General features: G+C 47.3%; 1 protein-coding gene across 3 annotated transcripts in view; it reads left to right on the forward strand.

Moving 5' to 3' along the window:
* Pxdn (peroxidasin) overlaps window positions 1–26,962 on the forward strand; it is a 74,655-nt gene that overhangs the window by 19,453 nt on the left and 28,240 nt on the right. For 2 of the 3 annotated variants that reach the window (XM_013351339.2, XM_005360656.3), the window contains exons 2-8: window positions 15,091–15,162; window positions 16,414–16,485; window positions 20,481–20,552; window positions 23,615–23,686; window positions 23,995–24,066; window positions 26,081–26,250; window positions 26,512–26,629. In XM_013351339.2, coding sequence (XP_013206793.1) covers window positions 15,091–15,162; window positions 16,414–16,485; window positions 20,481–20,552; window positions 23,615–23,686; window positions 23,995–24,066; window positions 26,081–26,250; window positions 26,512–26,629 — 648 coding nt within the window. The remainder of the gene's footprint in view (window positions 1–15,090; window positions 15,163–16,413; window positions 16,486–20,480; window positions 20,553–23,614; window positions 23,687–23,994; window positions 24,067–26,080; window positions 26,251–26,511; window positions 26,630–26,962) is intronic. The other variant, XM_013351338.2, reaches the window with a different exon arrangement.

Here is a 26,962-nt window from a genome sequence, read left to right on the forward strand (position 1 = left end):
ATTTGTGCCGAGCAGGGTCCACAAAGGCCTCTGTGGGCTGAAAGCGTGAGCCGAGAGAAGTGGGGTGAAGTTTATTAACGGCTCTTGTTGCATTGTGCGTTAAAGCTGTGCCCTGGGCTACAGGGAGGCCAGAGAAGCAAGCAGAGCCGACTCTTGCCCTGCTCAGCCGCCGTGTTCGCTGTGGTTCATGTGGAACGTTTTGCAGTTACCACAGTCCCTCCACAGCTGGTTCAGTGTTGTCCTGGATTCACCGATGTTTGTACCTGAGCAGGTTTCCCTTCTGCGTTGCCTGCTGGGGCAGCGACACTGAACGCCCAGACTCTACCCTCGGCACCAGCTTGGCCTGTGCACTGCCCTAATTATCTGTGAAAGGAACAAGAGAATCACAAAGGCGAGGATGTTAATCAGTGTGCGCCCTGCTGTGAAATCACGTGGCTGTGCTAGCCATTGTATGTTATCAGTCTGGCTGCTCCCTCGGGACTGCCCCGCAGATGCTGGGGTCCTGGGCAGCTTCTAGTTTCTTCTTTTTTTCATTGCTTTAGCTGGCATAGATCACGATGAGTTTTGTTTTCACGTGATATATAAAATCGCTATCGTTTTATTTGTAAGCCTGTATGTATGTATGTTTATGTCTACATGTTATAATTCAGTGCTGGCTGGAGGATCACCTCAGGCATTGGTCCTCGGGTGCTTTGTACTTTTTATTTAAGGCAGGGTCTCTCCTTGATCTGGAACCTTTCCAAGTATATTAGGATTATAAGTACCTCACTGTACTTGGCTTTTTGCATGATTCTGGGGATTGAACTTGGGTCTTCACTCTTGCTTTATTAATAGGCCCATTGCCCCAGCTTTGCAAGTTTTTAGCACGAGCTGCACATCTCTCAGTCTTATTAGTTGCTTTTGTGTTGTTTTGGCAAACTTGTGTGATAAACAACCCTAAAAGAGGAAAGGTTTGTTTGGACTCACAGTCTGAGAAGATACAGTCCATTACAGCAGGGAGCCCTGGCTCACGGTGTCAGAAAGAACAGTCCATCGTTGCAGGGAGTCAGAGGATGTTGTCCATCACCCCATGAAGGGCATACATACATCATGGTCTAAGAGGGTGCAGACGATCCTGGCAGGGTGGACCTGGCTCACAGTCTCAGAGTGGTTCAGTCCATCATTGCGGGGAGAGCATGGCAGCAGGCCCATGTTGTAGGGGTTCCTCACATCCTGTGGACCAGGAAACAGCAAAGGCTCTGGAACCAGGGATGAGCTCTAAGCTCCTGCCTCTTGTAACCTACTGCTTCCAACTCCTAGAGGTCCCAGAGAGACTTAATACCAACATCCCAGGAACAAATGTCCAAAATGTGAGCCTTTAGGGATGTTTTATGTTCAGTCTGTGGGAGTTAATTCACAGCCACTCCTATGGTTAAGTCAAGAGTATTGTTACTTCAAACCTAGCATAGCCGGCTGTGGCCACCACAAAGCTTGGCCTGGTTGTTGTCCATTATTTAGGGAAGGACCATTTCCAGTCAAGGTGAATACAGGTCCTCTTTCTTCCCTCATGGATGCTGGCTGAGATGTGAGAGCCTTGGGCTAGAGACACAGGGTATTGGTTTCACTTAGCTTCACATAGCACGGATCCTCTTGTGATACTGGCAGGTACAGCTCGTTATGGGAGGGGAACACTGAGCCTCTGAGAGGGGAACACTGAGCCTCTGAGTAGGACATCACTACTTCCATGGAGAAGTGTCGACCGTCTGCTCTTGGGCAGGGAAGCGATACTGCCTCTTCCTTCAATGCTACACCCTGGAAATGCAACTCAGACAAATGGCTCCGGCAAATGGGAACCCAGGGTTTGCCGTCTGTCAGGAACATGCAGCTAGGCTTGTGCATAGGGGCACTGACAGCCTCTCCCCGAGGCACAGTCACGACCCACAGCTTTCTCACTGTGAATGCAAGAGAGCTGTGCTCACCCGCCCTGTCCTAAGGTTGGGAGGATACAGTCAGACTAGGGGTGGGGCCTAGCGCTGCTGTCAAAATGTGGAAAGATGTCTCTAGAGCCACACTCTCTGTTCTGAGCTTTGGAGACCTGATTGTCACTTTATTCCTGGGCTCCGGGACAGGAAAGCAGAGATCCTGCCGATCCTCCGTTGCTCACACTGACTCCACTGTTCCTCTCCTCGGGCTGGTTCTGTCGATGTTCACCCTTAAACAGGCGATTTTGTCCTGCAGGCTGTGCTTCTTCTCAGCCCTCTTTTCATGACTGGCCCTTGCTCCTGACTGTGCTCCTCCTGAGCTCATGGCCCATGTCCTTTTCGGAAGGAGCATGGGTTCCACCCCCTGGTGAGCAGTATCACACCTAGTATTAGAGCTGGTTACTGGATGCGTCAGCTTCCCGAAAATGAGGATAAATAAGTATGTTCGTGGACATGATTGACATCACCTCCAAATGTAGCTGACCTATTGTTTGTCCTGACCCAGCAGTAACTCTTAGGGACATACATACCCATTCCCAAACCGAAAGTGGTCTGCACAGAAAGCCCCATTACAGTGCTCCTAATATCTACAACTGAAGGAAGGAGGTACTGGGTAGCGTTTGTGCAGAGGATGGAGGACCTAGAACCCTATCTACACAGCACTGTATCAGCCAGCTCAAGCTACTGTAGCAAACCATCACAGAGTGGGGGTGGGACTTGAACAGTGGTTCTGGGACTGGGAGTGTGAACTTAAGATGACACTGTCCTCCAAGTCTTCCTGCTTGCTGACGGTCGGTCACCTTATCATTGTGTCTTCTCCAGGGTGTAGAACGCAGAAGCAAGGGAGAAAGCACCCTGGGGTTCTTCCTCCCTAGTCCCACGTGGGGCCCATGTTGCATAGGAAGCTGAGAATGTGTGTGCATTGTCTGTGCTGTAATTCACCGAGTAATTCTGATTTCACTTGGTGATCGTGCCACTGTCAATCACAGAGTCCAGATTCTTTTATTCCAGTCTTAATTACTATAATAATGTCAACTCTCTGAACACATGTTACACTTTGCACAGTTATATTTGGGTTATATGACGGCTATGAACAAGTTAAAGAATCTGCACTGAAGGCAGAGACCGAGAGCTCACACAGCCTCAAGGAAGAATCTGTCAGGGACCAGATTTGAGGCTTTTATGAACGAACCGCAGGGCTTCTAGCCCTGCAAGCTCACCATTGTAAAAGGCAGATCGTGGTGACAGCTTGTTCAAGGTTAGCTAGAAGTGGATTAGGTATCACTGACCAGAAAAACAGAGGCAGATGTCCTGAGCTTTAACAGTTTCTCAGACTAAGCCTTGAGGCATCTGACCAGGTGCTGGGGAATCCTACTAGCTCTTCAGTCTTGGTATGTTACCCTAGTAGCCTTATGGTGAAGAGGTTGTAGCTGGTGTGTGTAATAGGTTTGGGGGGGGGGGGGCTACTGTAGCCACTGCCCATGTGTCTATGTGTTCTTAGTCTACTTTTATTAAAGTTTACAGGTGGTAGGCAACTTTTTACTTGAGTCTTTGCTTCCTGAGTGTCTATACACACAAGTGCTTTATCTTGCCTGTGCATTTTCATTCAGAATGGAGTCTACCACTACTTTGTGAAGTAGTCTCCCAAGGCAGGCCATAGCCTGAAGCCATCATCTTACCATGTGGAGTCTTTTTAGATCAGGGCCCAGTTTGATCTCCTCTATATGTGTGTCCTGCTCTGTCCCGGGTGAGAAATGAGACCTTGTAAAGTCCACGCTGCCCGTGCGATGGTAGATTGAATATCCTTTGGGGATCACAAGGACTTTATCTCTTCAGTCCGGAGAAGGCTTCATGGTAGGCCAGAGATAGATGGGAGGTTTGGTAAGAGGTAGTCAGAGCTTGGAGATGAAGGCCTCTAGTGGGCTGGCAGGTCAAGCATCTGAAGGATGGAGAAGAACTCTCCCATCACCCTAGCTGTGTGAGCGAGCCTTCTGCTCTGGCAGGAAGCAAGACACATTTTCCCCCCACTGAGCTCTGATTGAAACCATGCAGAGACAAAGGATGAGCCTTTTGTGAAACAGTCCAGGCCTTGGACTTTTTCAGCAGGACAGGGAATCCAAAGCAAATATTAGCTACTGGGGATTACAAACAGGGAGAGATGGGAAGATAATTTAAGAAGGGCCATTCTTCCTAGCCTGCAGGACTGGGCGGATCCCTGCATCCCAGGACAAGGCTCATTGTTGTTCTGGCTGGGGCAGGATTCTGATGAGGGTTCCTGGGTCATTTCCACCGCAGGCTTTTTGGACTCCTCAGCAGCCCTAGGAATTGTCTCAGGCACTTGGGCAAGGGGACTGGTTATTCTTAAGCACCGAAGGCTTCATGTTCCTTCTATCGAGTGATCTTCTTGGGCATGCACTGGCAGATGGCTGATTTGGGCACACGGACACAAGTCTCTTCCCTGGGAATTTTGACAAGGGTACAAAGCCTTTGGCTTCTCTGTTGTGGATGACACAGTCTTCCCTCGCCATACCAGGTATCGTGGTCTGATGTAGAGGTACCCCGCCATGGGCGTGGGGCTCACTCTTGTTCCACCGTGGAAGGCTGGCATCCCTGTCAGTAGACAGTCTGGAAAGAGCTGGGTGTGTGATATGCTGTCTAAACAGAAGGCAGAAAAGCCCACTATTACAGTAGAATTTCTTTTTGGTTGCTTGCATTTGGCAACTTAACTTTCGCAAGACTTGGCTAGTGCAGGTGGGGTTGCTTAAAAGTCAATCTGTGCAGCCGGGCAGTGGTGGCGCACGCCTTTAATCCCAGCACTCGGGAGGCAGAGGCAAGCGGATCTCTGTGAGTTCGAGACCAGCCTGGTCTACAAGAGCTAGTTCCAGGACAGGCTCCAAAACCACAGAGAAACCCTGTCTCGAAAAACCAAAAAAAAAAAAAAAAAAAAGTGAATCTGTGCAAAAAAGTTTCAGCCCTAAGGAATGAAGTTCTGTTCTTTGCAGGAAAACGGATACAACTGGAGTTGGTCATTGAGTGAATTAAGTCGGCCCCAGAGAAACTGTGGCATGGTGTTCTCAGTTGTGGGCCCTAGACTTTATAGATGCATCTAATAATATGTACAGGTGACGGGAAGATGGATGTGAACTGTTCAGGTTGACAGAAGGAACTGATGGGACAAGGAGAGGGGAAGGGAAGTGTACAGGAATGTAGCAGGAATATGTTCAAACTCCGTTGTTCACATGTGTATAAATGCCTTACGTAACTCCATAATAAATAACGAAATAGATACATTTGTCTCGTTTACATGCAGTTTTACTTTTGTCTTTAATAAATGGGAAAAGTGCATGTATGTCAAATAATTTTTAAAATAAGTTTCCCTATGGTTTACTATCAGAAAAATAAAAAAAGGATACCTTAATTCAATTTTACTGTTCAATGGATCAGAAACGTTAGGAGAGACTTGGGAGTGCCTGAGGGGCTGTGGCTTGCACAATTCCCTTTAACATATTTGCTGGAGGACTCGCTGGGACCTGATGGAAGGCTGGGGCGGTAGCCTCGCTGGAATCAGGGGCTTCTGAAAACCTGCGGTTGAGGGCTTGACCTCGCAAACCCCTGCCTGGGGACAGATGGTGCTGGGGCTAATTGCTTTTTAAAAGTGAGTAGTTCATAGTTTAAAGTTATTTTCTAAAGAGCTCAAAGTGGGACATGTGATTTAAAAAAGGTTGGTTGTTAAAAATCATCACTGGGACTCAGACCCTGAAACAAATAGACAAGCAGGGTTTGAGCCACAAGCCGCTTTCATGCTTGTCCAAATTTTAAGCCTTTAAAAACTTTGCTGAGTTTTCTGTTTTGTTTTTAAGAATATAAATTTATTCTATTGTTGGTTTATTATGTACTATATGTGTACATGTGTATATATCTGTGTCTCACTGTGTGGAAAGGGGGGACAGAAGTCAGGTTGTCTCTCTTACCAGCTGAGTACTCTTACTAGCCTGGTTTTGTGTTTTTTAAGAAGCTCATTCATGAAGGGACAGCATAGAGCTCCTCTCTTAGAGCTGAGCCTGTGGCTTTAAATTCCTAACATGCCTGAACATATCAGCAGGGCCTCTTCACAGTGCTTGCTCATGTGGAAGCTTTGTTAGGCTTGTGGGGAGTTCGCTAACTCAGGTTCACTCTGCTCCATAAGCCCAGGACCCCAGGAGTGTGTGCAAAGTCACAGTGGGATCCATCCAGACAGACCCTAAGAGGACTTTCCTTTTTCTTTCTGTTTGAGATAGAGTTTTACCATGTAGCTGGCCTGGAACTTGCTACATAAGACCAACATGGCTGCTGTCTTAGTTAGAGATTCTATTGCTGTGAAGAGACACCATGACCAGGACAACTCTTATAAGGAAAACATTTAATTGTGGTGGCTTTCTTACAGTTTCAGAGGGTGCGTCCATGATCGTTATGGCAGGGAGCATGGCAGCATGCAGGTAGACATGGTGCTGGCAACATCTTGATCAGAAGGCAATAGGAAGTGGACTCAGTGTCACAGTAAGGGAAGCTTGAGCAAAAGAGACCTCAAAGCCGGTCTCTACAATGGCACACTTCCTCCAACAAAGCTATACCTCCTGATAGTGCTACTCCCTTTGGGGGCCATTTTCTTTCAAACCACCACAGCTGCGAGTTTGCAGAGGTTAGCCTGCCTCTGCCTCAATGGTGCAGGGACGAAATTCATGCACCGCTACCTAACATAGCTTTTGTCATAGCCTTTGAGACTGGATCCAACTTTCCTGAGCTAATGTGGTTCCAAGGAGCCCACAGGATGCATAGTGAGAAATGATTCTGGGTTGAGAGGACATTATGTGTCTGGCTCTGGAACCAGGGGTTATATCTCATTGCTGGATGGAGGAGACTTATGTACAGCGTGGAAAGGGCTAAGGCTGGGTGTGGAGCCTGAGAAAAGAGGGAGGTAAGGGGGGGGTCATGGTTTGCCTTTGTAGCAACAGTCATGGCAATTATCGAATGGGTTGATTGCACCAGTGATACTGACATCAGCAGGCCGGGGAATGAGGTCAGACTAGGGGATGGTGGATGGAGTTGGAAGGGGTGAAAGAGATGTGAAGTCTAGTTACACCTTGCTGTACCTGGCCATGGGAAGGCCAGGGCTTCTGAAATGCCCCTCTGAGATTCCCAAGCTGAGCTAATAGGAAAGGGTACACCTTGGGGGTGGGAGGGTTGGGGGGGACTGTCAATCACAATGCCCAACATTCTTCTCCTTAAATCATTTGAAAAGATTTTTGTTCTAAATATCCTATCTCAAAGAGCTTGTAACGTTTGAGTAGAAGAAGGGATGTGCTTAAGCAAGCTTGAATTGGATGGTACAGTTCCCAGCAAAATGCGTGATTTCAACTCACACTCCTGAAGCCAGACAGTTCGGCTTTCTGGCTGAGGCCATTCATCTTCCTGCCCTTGATACCAGTTTTCCTCGCTGTGCTTCGCTTCAGGGGGCCCTGCAGGCAGAGTGTACCTGCCACCTCTATTCTGTTCTCCCTGTGCGTGACCTCCACAGGTCATTGGCGATGAATAAATCATTCCCATCAGAAAATGCCCCGTATCCCCCTCAAACACAAGTTAGTGAGCTCAGAAAGGACACTGACAGCTATGTGTTCAAAACTGCTAAGAGATGTCTAGGAGACCCTAATTTGATTTATAAAGTTGTCCCCAGACCTTTCCACGTGTACATGCTGATACACACGCGCACGCTCACAGTTCCATAATGGGAAGGTTGGGAATGGCCATGGCCATGGCCATTAAGCTTCAGGGCAGGTGTGCAGTTGGGCAGATGGGCAGGTGGGCAGGTGGGCAGGGGGCGGTAGCAAGGCTTCCAAGAGTTGCTGGGTCAGCCTGCAGAGCTCCAGGCCCACCTCCTCCGCCTTCATTCATGCAGTTCAGGACCATGCTTTCCCTCAGACTCTGGACTCTCCTTCTGAACTGCATTTTTTTTAAGCACACATCAGCCCTGCCCTGCCTCTCCCTCTCCCTCTCCCTTCCCCTCCTCTTCCCTCCCCTCTTCTCTGTTCCCACAAGTGTCATTCCAACCCTGGGCAAACACTTGGCTAATTTACACCCCAGGAATTCCCTATCAGCTGCAGTGGGTCAGTGGTTTTTGTAGAAAACGATGCTTTGATTCTTTCCAGCCCCTTTCACTACCAGCACCTCAAGCTGTGCACCTCCATCCTCAGCAGGGATCAGCAGTCCCCAGTAGCTGAGAAAAGAAAGGGGTGCTCCACAATTCTCTCCGTACACAGCTCTTATGTGCTTTCCTCCACATCAGCATCCTTCATCCCTATGGTTATTCCTCCTCCCATCAGTAGACTGAAGTAACCTTCTTCCCAGGCCTCTGCTTTCCATACACTCTGGCTCCTGCTGTCCTGCAGTGATCTACTTGTAAATACTGCTCTTATCATAGTGTGGTGTATGGGACAAAGGGATTCAGTTGCAGTCATTCAAAAAGTAAGTGTGTTGTGTAAGGCTGACCCAAAAGACATCCTAACAGACACAAAATGAACTGATTTCTGTGTTCCTATGGGGAATGATGCTGTCTTTAACTATCAAAGGACCAGGTTTTAGCTTTTTTTTTCTTTTTCACTAATGAGTATACACTCATAAGCATGGGGTAGAAATTCTTTTAGTGTAGCTAAATATTGCTGAAAGACACAAAATCTAGCTTTAGGATTCTTTTTCACCTCTCCTTCAGCCGCCGTTAAGTAGTCGTTCAGCATTTCACTGTGAGGTGATAGTGTGTCGGGGGCTGGTACAAGTGTACTCAGGGCTCTGCTAGGAGAGAGGGCTTGACCTGTACTGCCATGATTCTGACTTTAAAAACTAGAACGCATTTAAAATACTTGATGTACAAAGGAGAGGAGCCGTCACTCCTTCAGGTGAGTGCCTGTGAGCCTACATTCCTGGGAGGAGTGTTTATCAACTTAACATTCACCAGTCTGGAGCACACCCACGCTCAAGTTCTGTGCCTGGAGAACAAAGATGCAAGGTTACCTGCCCTGGTACTCCGTGATTTTTGATACTGTGATACCAGAGATCTCAGATTTTTTGTAATCTGTAAATGAACTTTTGAAAACCCCAGATGGTAAAGAAGAAGTAGCAATAAAAATCTCAGCAAGTACGCATGCATTCAGCTCATCTCGGAGAAGCCTTATCCATGGGGTGTTTGCAGGTTCTCGCTAGTAGACATAAGCACCAAGTACTAAATAACAAAACCTCCAGTGAGATGCAGGCTATGTGGCCATCATACCTGAGAAGTAACTGTGTGTGGTTTGACACACTGACAGCCTTCTTCATCTGTGAGCAAAAGAGTAGTTTTGGCTCTCAGACCGAACAGAAGACACTAACTATTTTTAATTTGTTGACCAAATCATTCTTAATATTTAAATTTCAAAGTAAATGAAAACACATGGCACTTTTAATGGGAAAAAATCCAGTATTATTGTAGAAGTGGTGTTATGGAGGACTGCAGTAAGTAAATTTTGAATGCAATCCTTAAGTGCTACTTCTTTGTGTATAGTTAATTCCTTCTGCTTAACGTAAGCACCACGGAGTGGAATGTGCCTCTTCAGGTCTTGTGGAGGGGGATTCTAAGGCAAATTTCCCAGAGAAAGATTTAAACTTGGATTTTGGACTCTGAAAATGGCTTAGCGGGTAAGGGTAGTTGCCATGTAAGCTTGAGGACCTGAGCTTAGATCCTTGGCACCTGAGCTGGTTGTGGCCGTGTACTTCCCTGTCACCCCAGCCTCCACACATGCGCACTTGCACATACATGTGTGCACACACTCACATACAACCTCAAATCCCAAAGCAACAACAATAACAACAACAAACCAAGAGAAAAATCTTGCACCTTGTTTTTATTATTCTGTTTCTTTGATGAGTTATGACTCTTAAACATTTGTATTAACATTGATTGATTTTGCTTAGGCACGTGTGCACTTGTATACCATAGCATGCTTATGGGAGGCCAAGGATAACTTGTGGGTTGGTTCTCCCCTTCTACCATGTGGGGCTGGGGAAACTTGGGTTGGTGGTAAGCATGGCAGCAAGCTCCTTTCCATGTCGAATCACCTCACTAGACTCATGAGTTACAGCTTTGATATATAATATAAACCTGAGCTAGATTATTTTTTCCCAAGCATTTGGTTTTGCTTTTCTGGTAGGTTTTGCGTTTCTATTAAGATTTTGGAATGATGGGAAGAAATAAGCAAAGATTAAAAGTGAGACAAACCGTGAAACTCCTTGCTAGCCCTTTAAACAGAACATGACTCTCTTTCCCTGTGTTCAGATGCTGAGCTGGAGTGGGAAATGTATTTCGTTTTTTCACCCTTACTGAAGACACTCTGCACCTGAAAGGGCTGTGCTGGGTCAGAATGGCAGTGCTATAACCTGGGGAAGAAGAGAAAAGGTGCTGTCGGGACAGGAGGGTCTAGAAGGGTCTGGAAATGAACTGCCAGAACCTTCCCCAGCATGAGTCTGTGCTCACAGCTAAGCCTGATTCCCTCCCAGTGCATTTCTTCTGCCGTGTACAAAATGGCAGACTCTCGGTGGTTTAGAGTTTCAGAGCTCTTACTTGCCATGGAGGGAGTTTCCTCTGGCCTGACTTTTACCCCCCCCCCCCCAGCTACTTCCCCCTAGCCCACCCTTTAATTCCTTAGCCTAATCTCCCAGGGCCACTTCTCCAGAAGGAAACCTTGGTTACCACTGTAGCCAAATAGGGACTGTGAGGCAAGCCATGATCTTGCTCCCCAGTCACCATCTGGGGAGCCTTTGGGTATTCGCCTATGTATTCTGGGGATACTCAAGTGTCAAACCTGCCTAACAGAGAGATTGACACCCAGGCTGTGCTGTCACTGGGCGAATCTCTGAGCTCTGTGGGGGACAGGTGATACTCAGGATGAGTGTTCTTGAGGCTTCCGGTCTGAAAAGGATGCTCACTTGGGGTCTGTGTCCTTCACGGCATGTCCTTGGTCTCACCTCTATTGGTATTTATGACCCAGTGTCCAGGGTTTAGAAAACAAAACAAACCGGTGCTCTTCACCATGGAGAGCTGCTCTAGGGAGTTTTTTGGGGTTGGGGCCCTGGTGGCAACGGAACAAACGTATTTACTCTCTCTGAGGTTCACACTCAGGTGTTTTTAAGTAATCATTCTGTTTATGACCTTTCCAGAATCCACCTCCACTCTTACTTCATGCCAACTCCATGGAGGAAGTTTGAGACATTCATTATTTGCTGGGGAAGTGTTTTTTCCGAACCATGAGGGTGGGCGCCAGATGGCCTAGTCATTAGCAAATTGGTGGGGCGCCATGACTCCCTGACCACTGGTGCACTTTCCCCACTCCTGGCCCAGTGAAGGAGAGAGAGCTCAGAGCCAAGAAGAGACTTTGAAGTGCTTTTTAGTTTGTAAAGTTTAGGGCAGTGGTCTTTTTTTTTTTTTCCTGGTTAGAGTTTTTCGTAGGACTGTTATGATTTTAAAAATAAGAACTACAGGGCCAACCAAATTGTCCTAAATCTATGATGAAGAGGGCAGAGGACCACATGCTCCAGTTCTCTAGGGTCTGTTTCCTAAGACATGCACAGACATCAAAGTGTTGGTCTATTCACACTTAAACATCTCAGCAGTGATAAATAGACCAGGGGCTGGAAAAGAGGTATGCACACACCAACCAGTAAACATGTATAAATACCATTTCCTTATCGTTCACATACACACATGTACAAATTCATTTGTGTGCTGTGACCTCCCTAGCAACTGAAGGGTACTTTTTGAGCCTCATCTTGCTTCCCCTGGAGAGTTTGCTAAGACACACACTTCTGCTCTGTCCTGAAGTTCCTGTTATGTGCTCTTGTGTGTGAACCAGAATTCCCATCTAAAAGTTGCCAAATGCCGCCTCAGCCACTACCCCGGATGCTGCTGCTGCTGGATGAGGATTCTGTAGGAGCCTTGTAAAAGAACAGCCTTCCCTGTGGCTCCCTAAAAATGTGTTCATTCAGGAGAAATGAAGCCCTGTCATGCCCCTGCAGGGCCTTGAACTTGCAACTCATCCTTGAAAGGGCATTTGGTTCCTCTTGTGATATCCCAAGGCCACAGCATGTCTCTGAGTTGAAGTATAGAACTCTGCCATCTGTCCCTCTCTTTCCCCTGCAAGATGAGAGTGTCTGAAGCTATTCCATTGTCTTTGCGAAGTGTGGACATGTAGACTGGATTGTCACCCTGCCCCCCTCCTTTTAACCGTGCCCATTTCAGCTCTTTTCCTGTGCTGCGGTCATCAGACAGAAAAGCATACATGTGAATAAGGATAAACATCTGTCTTTCCAGTCGGGTAGCCTCCAGCGTTCAGCTAGGCTTTCACGGTCCCGCATCTGCAATATTAAGTATGTTGCAAGGTATGTGGAGAGAGCTTTTCATCTCAACTACTTTTTCTCAGTTCTGAAGTTTTGCTTTGGTTCACTGAGGTTTCAGTTGGTTATTTAAGAGCCCCCCCCCCCCCCGCGCGCCACCTTTGGTTTCAGAGGGGACACTCTACCCTCTTAGCCTCAGCCTGAGATGGGCAGTCCTTGGCTGCTTAGGTACAACTTGTGAAATTGCCTTCTGAACTTGTCCCAGCTCTATCTAGCAGAAATGCATGGTGACTAAGGTGCAGTCGCATTAAAATGCAAGAAGCAACTCAGCAGGCGTCTGTCCCCCTCAGCTTGTCAAGCCCTCAGATTCCAGTCTGTGCTCACTGGTGTGAAGTTGTACCATGGCCCTCTAAGCCCTGACTATGGGCTCAGTGCTCATAGTCAGCGCTCTGTCCCTAGGACCAGAGGGTTGGTGGCCCCAACTCTAGACTGGGGGCGGTGCCTTTCAACCTTTTGGCCCTCCTTAGCTGCTGTTTAGCTTCCAAGAGATTCATGTGCATTGTCCTTTGGGATGGAATTTGATGAGCTCGCGGTAGTGCGACTGGTTCCCACGCTGAGCGTGTTTTCTGTCTCTAAGTATTGATGTGTGGCACACCCCGGAATATATCACGTGTCTGACACTTGGGTCTGGTTAGAGCCTCTGCCCCATGTCTGAGGTCACCCTAAAGCCTGGCTAACCAGATTTCACGTCTTAGCAACAGTTGATCCGTTTGGCTTCAACCCTTCCACAGATCTTTCACCTGTGGTCCACCCCCTCTCTTGACTCTCCCCATGTCCTGCTGGATGCACTGTGAGGTAAAATCTCACTTAAATAAAGACATCTATGTCAATACCAAGGACTGGCGAGGGCAAGAGCAGGACCCACGGTAATATCCTAGAGGAGAACGTGAGTAAGAGGGCATGGTTTGGAGACTGGAATGAAGCTAGGCTACTCTGGGAGCAGAAAGGCAAGCGACCTTGACTTACCTTTCACCTGGAGAACTTGACCATAGCAAGAAGGACCAACCACATCCCTTTGCTGGCTCCTCAGCCAAACAGTTCACTTTAGTGACCCAGGTGCATTTTGTGAAGTCTCCTTTTGAACTATGACGTGGAAGTGGAACTGATTCTATAGGTCACTGGCATCTGTGGAATCTGCTCAAAATAATCAGATCCTTAAGAGACAGTGAACATTTCAGGTCAGAGGATAGCCTAGGAGAAATGACTTCTCATTACTCTGACTGTGAGTCGTCCCGTGATTCCTGTTCTGTCCCAGGTCTCACAGCGTGGCTTAGCCAGATGTGCACAGCTGTAAGTGGTGACTGAAATGCTTATCAGGGAACCCCCTCCCTTACCTCATGACCTCTTCCTTTCCAGTAGACTTGTGACCTTCACTAGCTGTCCCCCATCCTTGTATATCTGTCTTCCTGTTTTCCTTCTTATAAGGACACCAGTTATGTCAGACTAGGACCTATGTTTAAACTTGATCTTCTATGGAAGACTGCATCTTCATACACGGCCTTACCCCAGGCACTGGGGTTAGAATTTACATGCATGAATTCTGGGAAAACACAGTTTAACCTACAACAAAATCCCTATTGAAATGACCTGTTAAAGATGTGGGCTTCTGTTTATTACTCAATGACATTCACATGTGTAAATTTAGATGGTTTTTTTTTTCAGGTGTGTGTGTGTGTGTGTGTGTGTGTGTATACCACTATGCATTTGTGAAAGTTAGAGGTAACTTGTGGGAGTCATTTTCCCCCCTCCACCATGTGGTTCCCAGCAAACAGACTTTGGTTTTCAGGGTGGGTGGCGCGTGCCTTTCCCCTTGTGTTACCTCACTAGCCTATAAATTGATTTTTCAGCTCAAGCTAGTGATGAGCATTTTGAGAGGGGTGTCTACACATTGTCACTGCCTAGCTGCCCGAAGGCCTTTGATCTGGCTGTCCTGTCTATGGGCTTGCACCGTGGTGTGTGAGTGTTCCAAATCTTTCAATACTCGCTCTGAGCTCAGCTCCATCGGGTTTAGAGCCCTTGTTTTGCTTGATCAGTCCGAAGTCAGTTCTTTTGTGCTCTCCAGTCCCCGTATGCTGCTGCCTATGTATGCGCCCCTCCCCAGGGAAAATGAGGACCCCTTTAATACTTCAGTATAAGCCGAACTCTGCTTATCTACCTGTTTGGGAACACTAGCCTGCAGATTGTGTGAAGGCTGGCTCTTTCCCAATTTCCCCGTTGAGATGAGTTAGCACTTGAGATAGCCAGTTAAATCATGGAGATAACACTGCCCCTCAGGTGTTTCAGCACCTGCTCTTGCTGGCAAATGCTGAAGGTTTCTGTGCTCACAGCAGGCTTGACACCTTGGATCTACATAGATCTACCTGTGTGTTGTCCCGAGGTTTTCTGGAAGTAGAATGTTCAGTGGGTTTGGCCAAGGCATTCATTCCTGTCATTTTTTTTTGTTTGTTTTAATCTACCCACACTTACCAGTTAAACAGATTTCTTGTGTGTAGTGTTGTTCCTTCACTCAGAAAGAGAAATATTCCGACAATGAGAGAGAGTTTACCCAGAGATGGTGGCCTATGTGATTTTTAAAACGTCTTTTTATCTTGAAGTAATTTGTTTAAAGGAGAGAAGCTGTGCATTAATTAATTAAAATTAATTAATTGATTAAAATACATTTCCTATCTCTTCGCAGGGATCTTCGGTTCAACAGAATCAGAGAGATCCAACCTGGGGCATTCAAGAGGCTGAAGAACTTGAACACACTGTAAGTGAGAAGATCTAGTTGGTGCTAGAGAGAGAAAAAAGAAAGATGGTTGTACTATGTAGCTGTAGGCAAATGTCGGTGCTATGGCTGTTCTCTGATTGCCACAGCTGGAGGGGATGAATGGTAGAAGACAGGATAGTGGAGACCTAGCTGCCTTTTGCATGTAGACCAGCACACCTAGACTTCCTGTAGGACTCACTCCCACGTCACACCTCCCTCAGCTGCCTGGGTTGGTCTCAGTGGGACTTACTCCTACTTCACACCTGCCTCAGCTGCCTGGGTTGGTCTCAGTGGGACTCACTCCCACTTCACACCTGCCTCAGCTACCTGGGCTGTCCTCGGTGGGACTCACTCCCACTTCACACCTCCCTCAGCTGCCTGGGTTGGTCTCAGTGGGACTCACTCCCACTTCACACCCCCCTCAGGTGCCTAGGTTTTCTCAGTGGGACTTACTCCTACTTCACACCTCCCTCAGCTGCCTGGGTTGGTCTCAGTGGGACTCACTCCCACTTCACACCTGCTTCAGCTGCCTGGGTTGGCCACATTGGGACTCACTCAACTTCTTCACACCTCCCTTGGCTGCCTGGGTTGGCCTCAGTGGGACTCACTCCCATTTCTTCAGACCTTTCTCTGCTGCCTGGGTTGGCCTCAGTGGAACGCACTCCCAATTCACACCTCCCTTGGCTGCCTGGGTTGATCTCGCGGCAGGTGCCTGCATTCATCTCTCCCCTGTATGACTGAGGAGGACAGTCATCTCCTGAGCTCAGCCTGGCCATAGACAAGGCTTTGGAGCCACTGAGTTACACCACAGAGCTTTGATCCTAGTGGTGTGGAAATAAGGAACCATGTCCTGAAGGGCAGAGTGAGAGGGAGGTGGCTCTGCACAGCTCCTCATCCTGTGGAAGAATGGCAAACCTCAGAGACAAACATCCTATTCAGTGTGGTAAACTGGCCCTTAGTCCTGTCAGATCAGAGACACGGAAAGGTGGTTTTGGAAAGATGCATCCTCCTGTGATTAGCGGAGGGAGAGAGTTTACCTCTTTAATGTATATGACCATGGCAGAGAGAGGTAATCTGGTAACCATAGTAACTCAAGCTGTTTCCTGAGCTGGGATTTAATGACCACTGGCAGTAAGGTCTATATTTCATCATTTTCTGACCCTTTCAAGGCTACAGAAATCGTTTTCCCTAGTATAATTTGGAAACATTTTTGATTGTTTTACAAACATCTCTTGGCATTTTCTTCCACAGGCTTCTCAACAATAACCAGATCAAGAGGATTCCCAGTGGTGCCTTTGAGGACCTGGAGAACTTAAAATACCTGTAAGTTGTGGAGCGGCTTTCAGCCCTACATACTTGCTGTCTGTCTTTAGAGTATTTAAACGTAGAAGCAAGGCTTGTCCTGTTTGTGGGTAACTGTAAAGACACTATCCCACAAGGTTTCAGTTTTAGGTGAGTGAGATTCTACACCGTGTTGTCGTCTGTATAAGTGATAGGCGACGTGGACTGAGTGACACGCACATATGTACTGCCTTTGGCAGGTGTGGGCTGGGCGCTATGACTTTCCAGGGTGGGCGGGGCAGTGCACACAGACAGCCCCCTAGGGTATATGCACAGAGAAACGCCTGCTGTAGCCAATGAGAGCTCAGCTGCTTTTCCAGCTGTAGGTGGGTTCTGACTGTGAGGTGCTAATTTCTCTGGAGTGTCACTAATTTCTGGTAATGTTTTCATCTTCCTGAATTTTGCCTCTTTTGATTTTTATCTAGTGAAGTGTTTTTTATTTGAATATTTGCTTTTATGGTTCGGATCATCTCTTACTTGTTGAAGTCATCTCTGAGGTTTAGAAAATGGTTACTCTTTATAAACATGTTTAAACGTCAGGAGTGTTGTTTATGAGTCTAACACTTGAGGACCCCCCCTCAAGTTTAAGGTTAGCCTGGGGTCACAGAGGAATATCCTGTCTTGTACCAGCTTAGTACCCTGCCTAGGTGCTTAGAGTGAATGGGAAGGGTGAGGCAAACATGGTGTCCTCTGGTTGTGCCCAGAATAAGAACGATTCTTTTAGGACCTTAGCTGACTTCCCAAAGTAAGCCATTTTGTCAGTTATTTTTGTCAGGGAAATCCACACCATAATGCATGGAAACACCTTGGTTTTGAGCTGATTTTTTTTTTTTTATAAACCGAGTAGTTTTTTTTTTTTTTTCAGTGTTGATGTGTACAGGAAATCGGTTTTGACCTGAGATGCCAGTGGACCTCCCTACAGCTCTGTTTACTGGAATACATTTTCCTCGGTGCCAGTGTTGTTTGCAAACCCTGCCCCCAGCTCCTCTGGCATAGACACTCTCAGGGCTAATGCTTGCAGCCAGGATGGCAGGCTTCTGCTCCCAACCTTTGCTGTTGACCTCCTTGCTGTTGCCGTGCAAGTTCTACCAGGGAGGATTGATTTCCTGGAAAGTGGAGTCAGCTGATGCCAGCATCGATGTGCACGCACCTGCATTTTTAACCTTTTTATGTTTCACTTTGTTTTTCCTTCTGAGAATACACTCGGTCTCAAGAAGTTTGGGGTACTGTCTTCCACAACGTCTTTTAAACCATACGTGCTGGCCTTACCTTTGGCTGCTTCCCTTCCAAACAGCCATACTCTTGCTTCTCTCCCTCCCCTAGCATAGAGTGGGGTCAGGACAGTAGGTCTCCATAGAGACAGTTACACCAGGTCACACGGGGAGACAGGCTGCCAAAAACTGGAGCCCAATGCCTCCCGCCCTGCTGGCTTCGTCCTCCAGCTCCCTGGGAGATCACATTGGGAGAGCACGTTGAACATCACTATAATAATAGTATTTTACATGTTTAAGAATATGCCTTGGTGCTGAAGAGATGGCTCAGCAGTTGAGAACACTGGCCGTTCATCTAGAGGACTCGGGTTCCAGTCCCAGAACCCACATGGCAGCTCGCAAATGTCTATAACTCCAGTTCGAGGAATTCTGACACCCTCACACAAGGCCTACATGCAGGCAAAACACCAACACACATTAAATAAATAAATAAATAAATAAACAAACAAATAAATAAATAAATAAATAATTTTAAAAAGGAAAAAGATTATGTCTAAAGTTTATTATTTCAGCTTTGTGGATATTGGTTATTTTCTTTTTTTAACTTTGCATAGTTCTTATTTTCTGGACCGCCATTACTTCTATTCAGGCACTGGCCACCTACTTCATTTCTTTATTTCCCAATGATGAGATGGGTGCTTGAGATAGTGCATGGTACAAGGATCAAACGTAAAATAAGAAATTACAATGAATTATTAGAATATTAACTTTTTTTTTTATTCTTAAGGAAATGCATCGTGCTCCGGTGTCTTTGTTTTTAAATGTCTTGTTTTGTGGTGCTGGGCATGGAATCCAGAGATTTGCCCCTCCACCTTTTAGCTGTACCCCCAGTACCACAAGTGTCTTTATAAACACACACATTCATATAAATTAGTTTGACTGAATTATTTACACACCCCTCACAATGACTGTCTCCCTGCATTAGAAGAAGGCCACATTCTTTGGTGTTTTGCTTTAAGAAGTAGACACAGGAGGCTGTGGTAACTCAGGCCTAAGAAGTGGACATGTACCAGGAAGTTCCTAAAACCCTTGTGCATGGTTACTTAGCTCAGCGATTCTGTCCATTTAAGAAACTGGGATGCAGAAAGGTTGAGTTTTTACTATAGGTGCATGGTTTCAAAGAGCCTGGAGGACCAGTTCCTGACAGGGTTTTGTTGTTGGGTCCTGGGTGCTAAAGTTTATGGTTCTTTGGAGGGCCACTTTAGTGATTCTCATGAAAGGAAGGGGTGAGACCCTTTGAGAAGGTCCAGTCCCATGAAGTGGGATCCTGGACATGTCGTACCCCAAGAATTAAGACAAAGAATGTTGTCTGTTTTTAATTTTATTTCCCTTTTTTCTCACATATCTTTTTGTTTGTTGCTATTCATATTTTTCAGTTTTAATTTTCTATGTTTATTAATGTTAGCTCACAAAGGACTGGGTTTTATTATGGCGTATTCATATACAGGTGTCATGACGCTTTCTCATTGGTTCCTAGACGCCATTGCCCTCAGTGTGCCTTCTCTCCCACTGGCTTCCCCCTTCCATCAACCCCAACTTTTGCTCTGTCCTGACCGAAATTCATTACCCCCTCTGCTTCCCACTTCCCTTAATGTCCCATTCTCTGTTTCCATGATATCGTTTTTAATTTCATCATACAACACACACACACACACCCTTGATGTATGTTCATGGACACTAGATGAACACAGTAGTAATAGTAGATGCTGAGCCATCAGCTTGAAGTGTAAGTTTCTCCTAGCAGGGAGTTTGCCTTTGACTTGACCTCTGCCTGAGTCACAAATGATGACAAACCATTTATAATAAAGGACGTGGCAGACCCACCAATCCCGGAGGCCAGGGGAATCATCTCTAAGTCATAGTACCCTCCGTAGCCACCCGGATCGCTACCAAGGTGTGGGTGCTGAGGGACAGTGTAGGCCTGGCTTGTCCACATGTTGAGATGTCACACCGAGGTAGCTCCATCACACATGCTGGGTGGCTCCTTTTGGAACTGTGGCACATCACAGTGGCAATCCTTGCCTATGCTGAGTCAGGTTGGGGTTTCTCTGCAGAGGATCAGGGGTTTGTATTTGGTCACCCTTCATGCAGAACGAAGGCGAAGGAACCTATGGAAGGATCATTGTATCCTGCTCCCATGGACTGTTGAAGGACCCTGAGTTAGGAACATCGCGCAGTGCTCCTGTTAGCATGAAATATAATTATTTGTTTTAATTTCGACCATCTAGAAATGTAAAGTCCCTTCTTAGAGTATAGGCCAATCCAAACAGACTCTGTAGCACACATGACTCTTGGGAAGGAGTCATCTGCTGTAGAAGAATGGGCTCTGGGTGGGAGAGGAATTCAAGACACCCTGTTTTCCCAGAGCTGTGCTGGTGTTTCTTTTTCGTTGAAAGTGCTGGCTGTGATCTTACAGTCAATGCCTTATGTATGTGGAGAGAAATCATTTTATCTTCCCAGGCTTGAAAGCAGATGTCAGGACCTCAGTAGACACATAGGAGAATCTGTGGACCCCCTTGCTCTTGATCCTTGAAGTTAAGAGAAGTTGACTATTGAGAGTGGCCTGGTACCCGCAGCGTAATGTCTTGTTTGTGCCCTCCTGCAGTCATTGATTTCAAACTGTTCTCCTTGTGCCCGCTCAGTTCTTCCCCCCTGGAGGTGAGCGCTCATGTGTATGCTAATACTCCTCCATGTTTCTTGTTTCAGCTATTTGTACAAGAATGAGATCCAGTCAATTGACAGGCAAGCATTTAAGGGACTTGCCTCTCTAGAGCAACTGTAAGTGTCCCCTCCCTGCCATCTGCCTTCCTGCCTCCCTTAGGGACAGATGACTGATTGCATGATGCATGTCTGTACTTCCCGGGGTGCAGGGAGGATGTGCATGACGAGGAGAAGCAGCAGTGGGCGTTTTTCACCCACCTTGCTACCCTGCGCCCACCCGAGAGCAGACATTGCTGTGTTTCATCTCTGCACCAGAGCCTGGCCCTGGGCTCGCCATTTGCAGGGACAGGAACGTAACTTGCTTTCCTGTCCAACAGTAAGAAATTTGGTGTTCACGTGGTGGTGGAAACACAGACATGCAAACAAGCCCAAGCTAGATTCTGTTGTGGTAGGAGTGTCCAGCAGGGGACAGGATCTGTGTTCAGAGCCATGTGCGGTTTCGGCCATGGGGTGCCATTCTTTTGGAGACCACATGCCTTACCCCCTTGTAGGTGCTGCGTGTGCCAAAGTGCCCTCTGTTTCCTTAGCCACATATGAACTTGCACTTTGTTATAAAATAAGTCATTTTGCTTTTTGTTTTGTTTTTATCTGCATGAAGTTCCAGTAAAGTTGCGAAGGATTTTCTGGTTTATGTGTCTGGCTAGCGACCTTCTACTCAGTAAGCTGAAGCAATCCTTGTGGGATTTTAGGCTATCTTGGCTTTACAATTTCATGGATGGAAAACAGCTGTTAGATGTACTGAAGGAGTAGCTTTGCACTCTAGTCCTATGCCTGTTCCCGTGTTATCCTGGAGGATCGGCACAGCTGGATCAGGGCAGCAGCAGGCAGGGCTGTGCGCTGCAGCAGCCCGCGTGGTACACCTCTATCCACATAGGAGCTTAGTCATTAGCCAGGTCTGGGAGCCTAGGGAGGAGCACACGCGTGTTCAGAAGAGGTTATTTGTAAGGCCTTGCATAAATTTCTTCAGACAGATGAAACAAGGAATCCAGGTTTATTGCAAAAACTCCTGGAAATCTGGAGACTCGGCTGCTGTGGGCGTTTACAAAGGGGCACATTCTGTTTTCACGAAGTCATCCTGGTACTTAGCTGGCAGCGAGTCCAGTGACAGAGCCCAGCCAGGGGGAATAAAGAGCGAGCGGGTTTGAGTGACTTCTGTGAAATAGCCAGTGAGGCTTTCTGGTGACAGGGAGCAGCATTCTGAGTCAGCAGGGGTTTTAGAAAACCCCATACTAGGGGAGGCAGGTTGCTGCTGCTGGGGTTCGGCTTTCTTTCTGAGAACTGAGTACCATAGTGGACTTGGGGACAAAGGACCCCTTGCAGGCATGGCCAGAGGAGCAGGTCAGTGTGTCAAAAAGGCCTCAGGCCTCAGGCTCTGTCTGAGGTCGGTGTGGAGTCTGCCACTCGGAAGAGAGTGCCTGCTGGCTCTACCTCACTCTCTCTTCCCTCACCTGCAGAAGTTGCAGGTCCTAGTCACTCAGCAGGGACAGTGGGAACCGTGAGCTGGGGAAGCCTGGGTGGAGAGCCCTGGGGCGGTGCTGGGATCTGCGGGTGCATTTTCAGATCGGTCCTCAGGGGACCCTTGTCACCCTTTCATTGCCACACACTGAGTCAGCAATGGTGCTCCGTTTCCACGAGGAGTCACTCCCTGTCCTCCATTTTCTCAGCTGTACAGTGAAGGGTGATGGTGCCCAGATTCTACCTGGAGCCCCAGCAGTCCAGAGGTTTACAAACTCTGAAAACCACTGTCCCTGGTGCTTCTTAGGGCAGGATGTCTGCGGCCCACCTGTCCACACTTCACGCAGGATAAAGGGCTTTGAACACAAACCATGCTACCTGCCTGGGAGTCTCGAATATCCTGCTTTTGTTCCCGCTTCTTCTTCCAGCTTAGCTGAGCGCTCACGGGTTCAACCAGAGACTCCCCAGCAGCTCCCCAGTGTTGGCGGTTCATGTGAGCCCCCGGGCCATGGGGACTATAAGGAATTGGCCACAGCTTCCTAGCACACACCAGGCACACATGATGGGGACTGAGGATTTCTCTTTGGTCCTGCCTCCTTTGGTGTTCTTGCATCAGATTCAGTGCTGGAGCAATCACTGACCTCAATGTCCTTTCTCTTTCTTGTCTTGCAAACATATTGTCACACGGGAGTGAGGGGTACACTCCTGCACTCGAGGAGGGTCAGGGGGCCATGGTGCTGTGTGCCCAAGGAAGGAGAGACAGACTGTAGACTGTGGCCCCCAGAGTTTAGGAGGCTCTGGGTTAGTTATGCCTGGGGAGTAGCCAGGGAAAGAAACTCATCTGGGAACCCAGAAGTCATGCTAATCTCGGAGCTAATAAAAATGAGTTCGGAGAACAAGGCTTTATGTGGAGTTGTGGTGAACTAGGCTGTGTGTTGGCTCCGCTGCTTGTTTCTGTCTCTGGCCCTTGTTTGAACGGAAGTATCTGTTACCATGGCTACCTGCGTGAAGGCTTTTCTTTTTTTCTAGGCCAATGAAGTCTTGGTAGGAAAGATGACCAATGTTTTATTGAGCGAAAAAAGTCCCACCAACTTTCAAAATGAGCGAACTAGCTTTCGGGAGAATGGAATTGTAAATTGTTTGAACTAAGGAAACATCTTAAATAGAAAGGAGTATGGACTCTGGGTATTCTGTATGACCAAGGACCAGGGGGGAGTTCACCACCTCATCTCATCTCCTACCTGGGTGCCTGGTTCTATAACTACTGTGTTCTCAGTGTCATGTGGAAGCATTGACGGCTTAGAGTGCAGGAGTCCTGTGCACACCCATGGACAGGGGTCCTGTCTGTTAGGCTGCTTTTGGTTCTTCCTTGTTACCTGTCGCTGGGTATTTTATAGATTGATATGAAGTGGCTGGGCCACTGTCCTGACCACTTGGGTTCATGGAGACCCAGGGCTTGCTAAGTCCTGAGGTGTCACCTGTGGGTCAAGCGACTATAAGACAGCCTGCCTGCTCTCACCTGTGTCTTCCTGTCTCCACACCAGTACAGAGCACGGGGCAGTACCTAGTGACATGTGGATGAGTGGAAAAAATGTTGGAGCCAAAATTCTGGGTTGTAAAGTTCGGTAGGTCGTTCACATTGTACTGCTTTTTCAATCCCCTAGGTACCTGCACTTCAATCAGATAGAAACTCTGGACCCGGAATCCTTCCAGCACCTGCCAAAGCTGGAGAGATTGTGAGTTCAGCTTCTCTCTTTAATTTGTAGTCGAGGCCCAGCTCATGCTGCCAGAACGGTTCAACGTTTGCTTGACACTCCTTGGTCTAAAATTGATCTCTTGGCTAATAATCAGAAGAAGGCATCTGGGCCTGGTAATAAAATAGGAAAGAGATCCAGTTATTTTTTTACCTGAAGCACATGGCTATCAAATTCACTCATACTAAGTAAACACAATGGATGAAACATGTGACCTCTTGGGCTCCTTTTTGCATGCTTAGAAAGTTTCGTGTTTTCATATAGCTTTGTTCTATTTTCTCTTTCCACAGATTTTTACACAACAACCGTATTACACACTTGGTTCCTGGGACATTCAGCCACTTGGAGTCTATGAAAAGGCTGTAAGTGTGCTTTTGGGTGTCTGCTGCCTGCAGTGTCTGTGGGATGCCCTCTTTCCTAGTTCATTCATCTGGACCGTTCTCTGGTCTGGCCAAAGAATCTCCAGCTTCAGAAAAGTCTTCAGAGACATTTAAATGTCGGGAAGGTGGGCCTGTTGAGTCTATTTCGGTGTGAAGAGGCGGGCAGATGACTCACGTGTACCAGCAGGCTGGTCCGCTAATAAGGATCTTGAGACAGTGTTTAAAATGATGTTTAAATTCTCCCAATTAAGTTTTAATTGCGAGGTACATATTTTATTGGTGAGGATGGCAGAGTGGAAAAATCTTCATGTGTAGGCCTCCAGTTCCTTTTCTTGACATTCATTTACCTGAGTCAACAGATTGGTGCCTACTCGGTTTTCTTTTAAGGCCTCCTGAAATAAGCTTTGCATACTTATTATTATAATAGAATCAAGGTATTTTAGTGCTCATGGAGTTTTTTAACAACCTTGATTGTTGTCCTGTGGTCTCTATAGAGCACTTGCCCAGTTAAGGTGTTACTGAACTGTGCAGTGTCTCTAATGGGCTCCAGCGCTCATGACTTCATCTCTGAGTAAGCTGTTGCGTTATCGTCCATGAGTCAAAACCTCTTTCTTCAGAAAAGAAATTACCAGGCAAGGTGAATCCACATTCAGATGTCAGGAGGGCCCAAGGCAAAGGATGGGGCCACCCGTGGACTAGCTTGCCGATGGATTTCCTCATGTACAGCTGCTCTTGTAGGGGAATGCCAGCCCTTCTAGCCCAACACATTCCTTATCTGGCTGGTTCTGCATTGCTCAAACATGAACATCCTAGATTTGGAGATCAAGGCTAAGCTCATAAGAGTTGCCCTTTGCCCTCACTGAAAGGCCCACTTCCACGGAGCAATCAAGATGGTATGTGATCTCCTTCTAGCTCACTCAAATGGCTGGGGTAGACTGGGCACGTGTGCCATGCTGAATTGCCCATCCAGACTCCCCGCTGCCCCCTTGGTCCTGTTTGGACTGTAGGGTCTTGCTATTCAGAAGTGGATTGCAGACTGGGTACCCCAGTAAGCGACGGCTCTTGTCCAACCCAGTGCCCATTTCTTACCTGAGCTTGGGGTGATGCATCTTGTTTACCATATTTCTGCCAGGGGATATTGATTTGTGGAGTGGTACCAGTTCTGAGTCCCTGTCTCCTCTGAGCTATTGTCCTGGACAAATGTGAAGTAAGCATTTGTCTTGCCCTGGGGTACCAGGTTGTGGAGTGTGTAACTCATAGTGGTTTTATCCAGAATTCAATCCCCATAATTGGTCATGCTCCCCAGTTAGTTCCTGTCCCCATTTAAGTCACTCTTAGGGTGGGAACAGCTTGCCTCTTTACATCTGATAATATTCAGACCATGTGCCTCATGGCCTATCGGGGTGGAGCAATTTTCATAGTGAGGGATCCTGCCGGCTCCAGCTACAAAGGCAGAGCTTGTCCTCACAGTGCTGCTACCCTGGAGCTGCCTCAGCCACAAGATAGAACTCTGCTGTTTGATGCTCCCATAGATATAAACTACTCTGGAACATTGTTGTGACCTGTCACTGACTCTCAGGAAAGTCTGCGACTTGTCTAACTCATGCTTGCCATGTTTTTTTGTTTGTTTGTTTTACTTTTGCTGTGTTTGGATTGAACCTAGGGCCTCCAGCATGGCGGGCAAATGTTCTCCTACTGGGTTAAATCCACAGCCCATTCCTGGGTTTGAAGCTAACTGTTTGGTCATTGGTTGACTTTACTTCTTCATTTCTTCTCAGGGCTTTAGACTCTCAGGCTTTTCTGTAGATACTTAACCATTACCACCCCTCTCAGCCCTTCAGATTCTTTCCTATGAAAACTAATCCCTTGCATGATCAACGCCCAGATGCTCATCATCCTTGGCATCCCTTGAGGCTCCAGAACCTGGCAGTTGATCTCCCCAGGATGGGTCAAAGTCTCCTTAACTCCTGGATATCTTCATGACTTCTTTCCCTAGGCGATTGGACTCAAATGCGCTTCACTGTGACTGTGAAATACTGTGGTTGGCAGATCTGCTGAAGACCTACGCCCAGTCTGGGAACGCACAGGCAGCAGCCACCTGCGAGTATCCAAGACGCATCCAAGGACGCTCTGTGGCAACCATCACTCCAGAAGAGCTGAACTGTGGTGAGCGGGTCCTGCAATCCCTGCTGAAGGACCAGTATGACCTCAGGAGTCCAGACTTACCCCAGATATTGCTGATGGATTGACTTGTCTTCTGTCATAGAAGGCTAAAATTTGGGGAAGACAGTGTATCATTTTTGCAGGGGTGTCTTTGTTGAGATGTATATTTGGGCCTTGCAGTATCATTGGTCGTGAGGATTCTGATTTGGGTTCCCATCTGTGTGAGCCTCATGTTTCTCCATGGTGTTCATTTCTTACATGTAGAACGTCCCCGGATCACATCAGAGCCACAGGACGCAGATGTCACATCAGGGAACACAGTGTACTTTACCTGCAGGGCTGAGGGCAACCCCAAACCTGAGATCATCTGGCTTCGAAACAAGTGAGTTGTGTGTAGAGCAGAAATGTCCCTGAAGCCCTGGGGGCCATATCAGGAGGAGCCCATGTACTCCCATAGGGCTCCCCATCCTTGGCAGACACCTTCCCCTTCTATGTAGGGAGATGGAAAGGAAGAAAAGATTCCATACCTTCCCTCTTCCACACAGCAGCTGACTGGAGCCTGAGTTACTGGGGAAGGGCCTTTCTCTCCACTGGGACTTGTTCCTTATAGGCCACAGGTCTCTTTCCCCTGGTCTATCACTGACCTGGCAGCATTCTGGAACTTTCTTACCCCATCAAGTGGGAGCTGTAGAAATGCTGTATGTTTATTCATGCC

This window comes from Microtus ochrogaster, linkage group LG3 (genome assembly GCF_000317375.1).
Source record: "Microtus ochrogaster isolate Prairie Vole_2 linkage group LG3, MicOch1.0, whole genome shotgun sequence".
NCBI classification, from domain to species: domain Eukaryota; kingdom Metazoa; phylum Chordata; class Mammalia; order Rodentia; family Cricetidae; genus Microtus; species Microtus ochrogaster.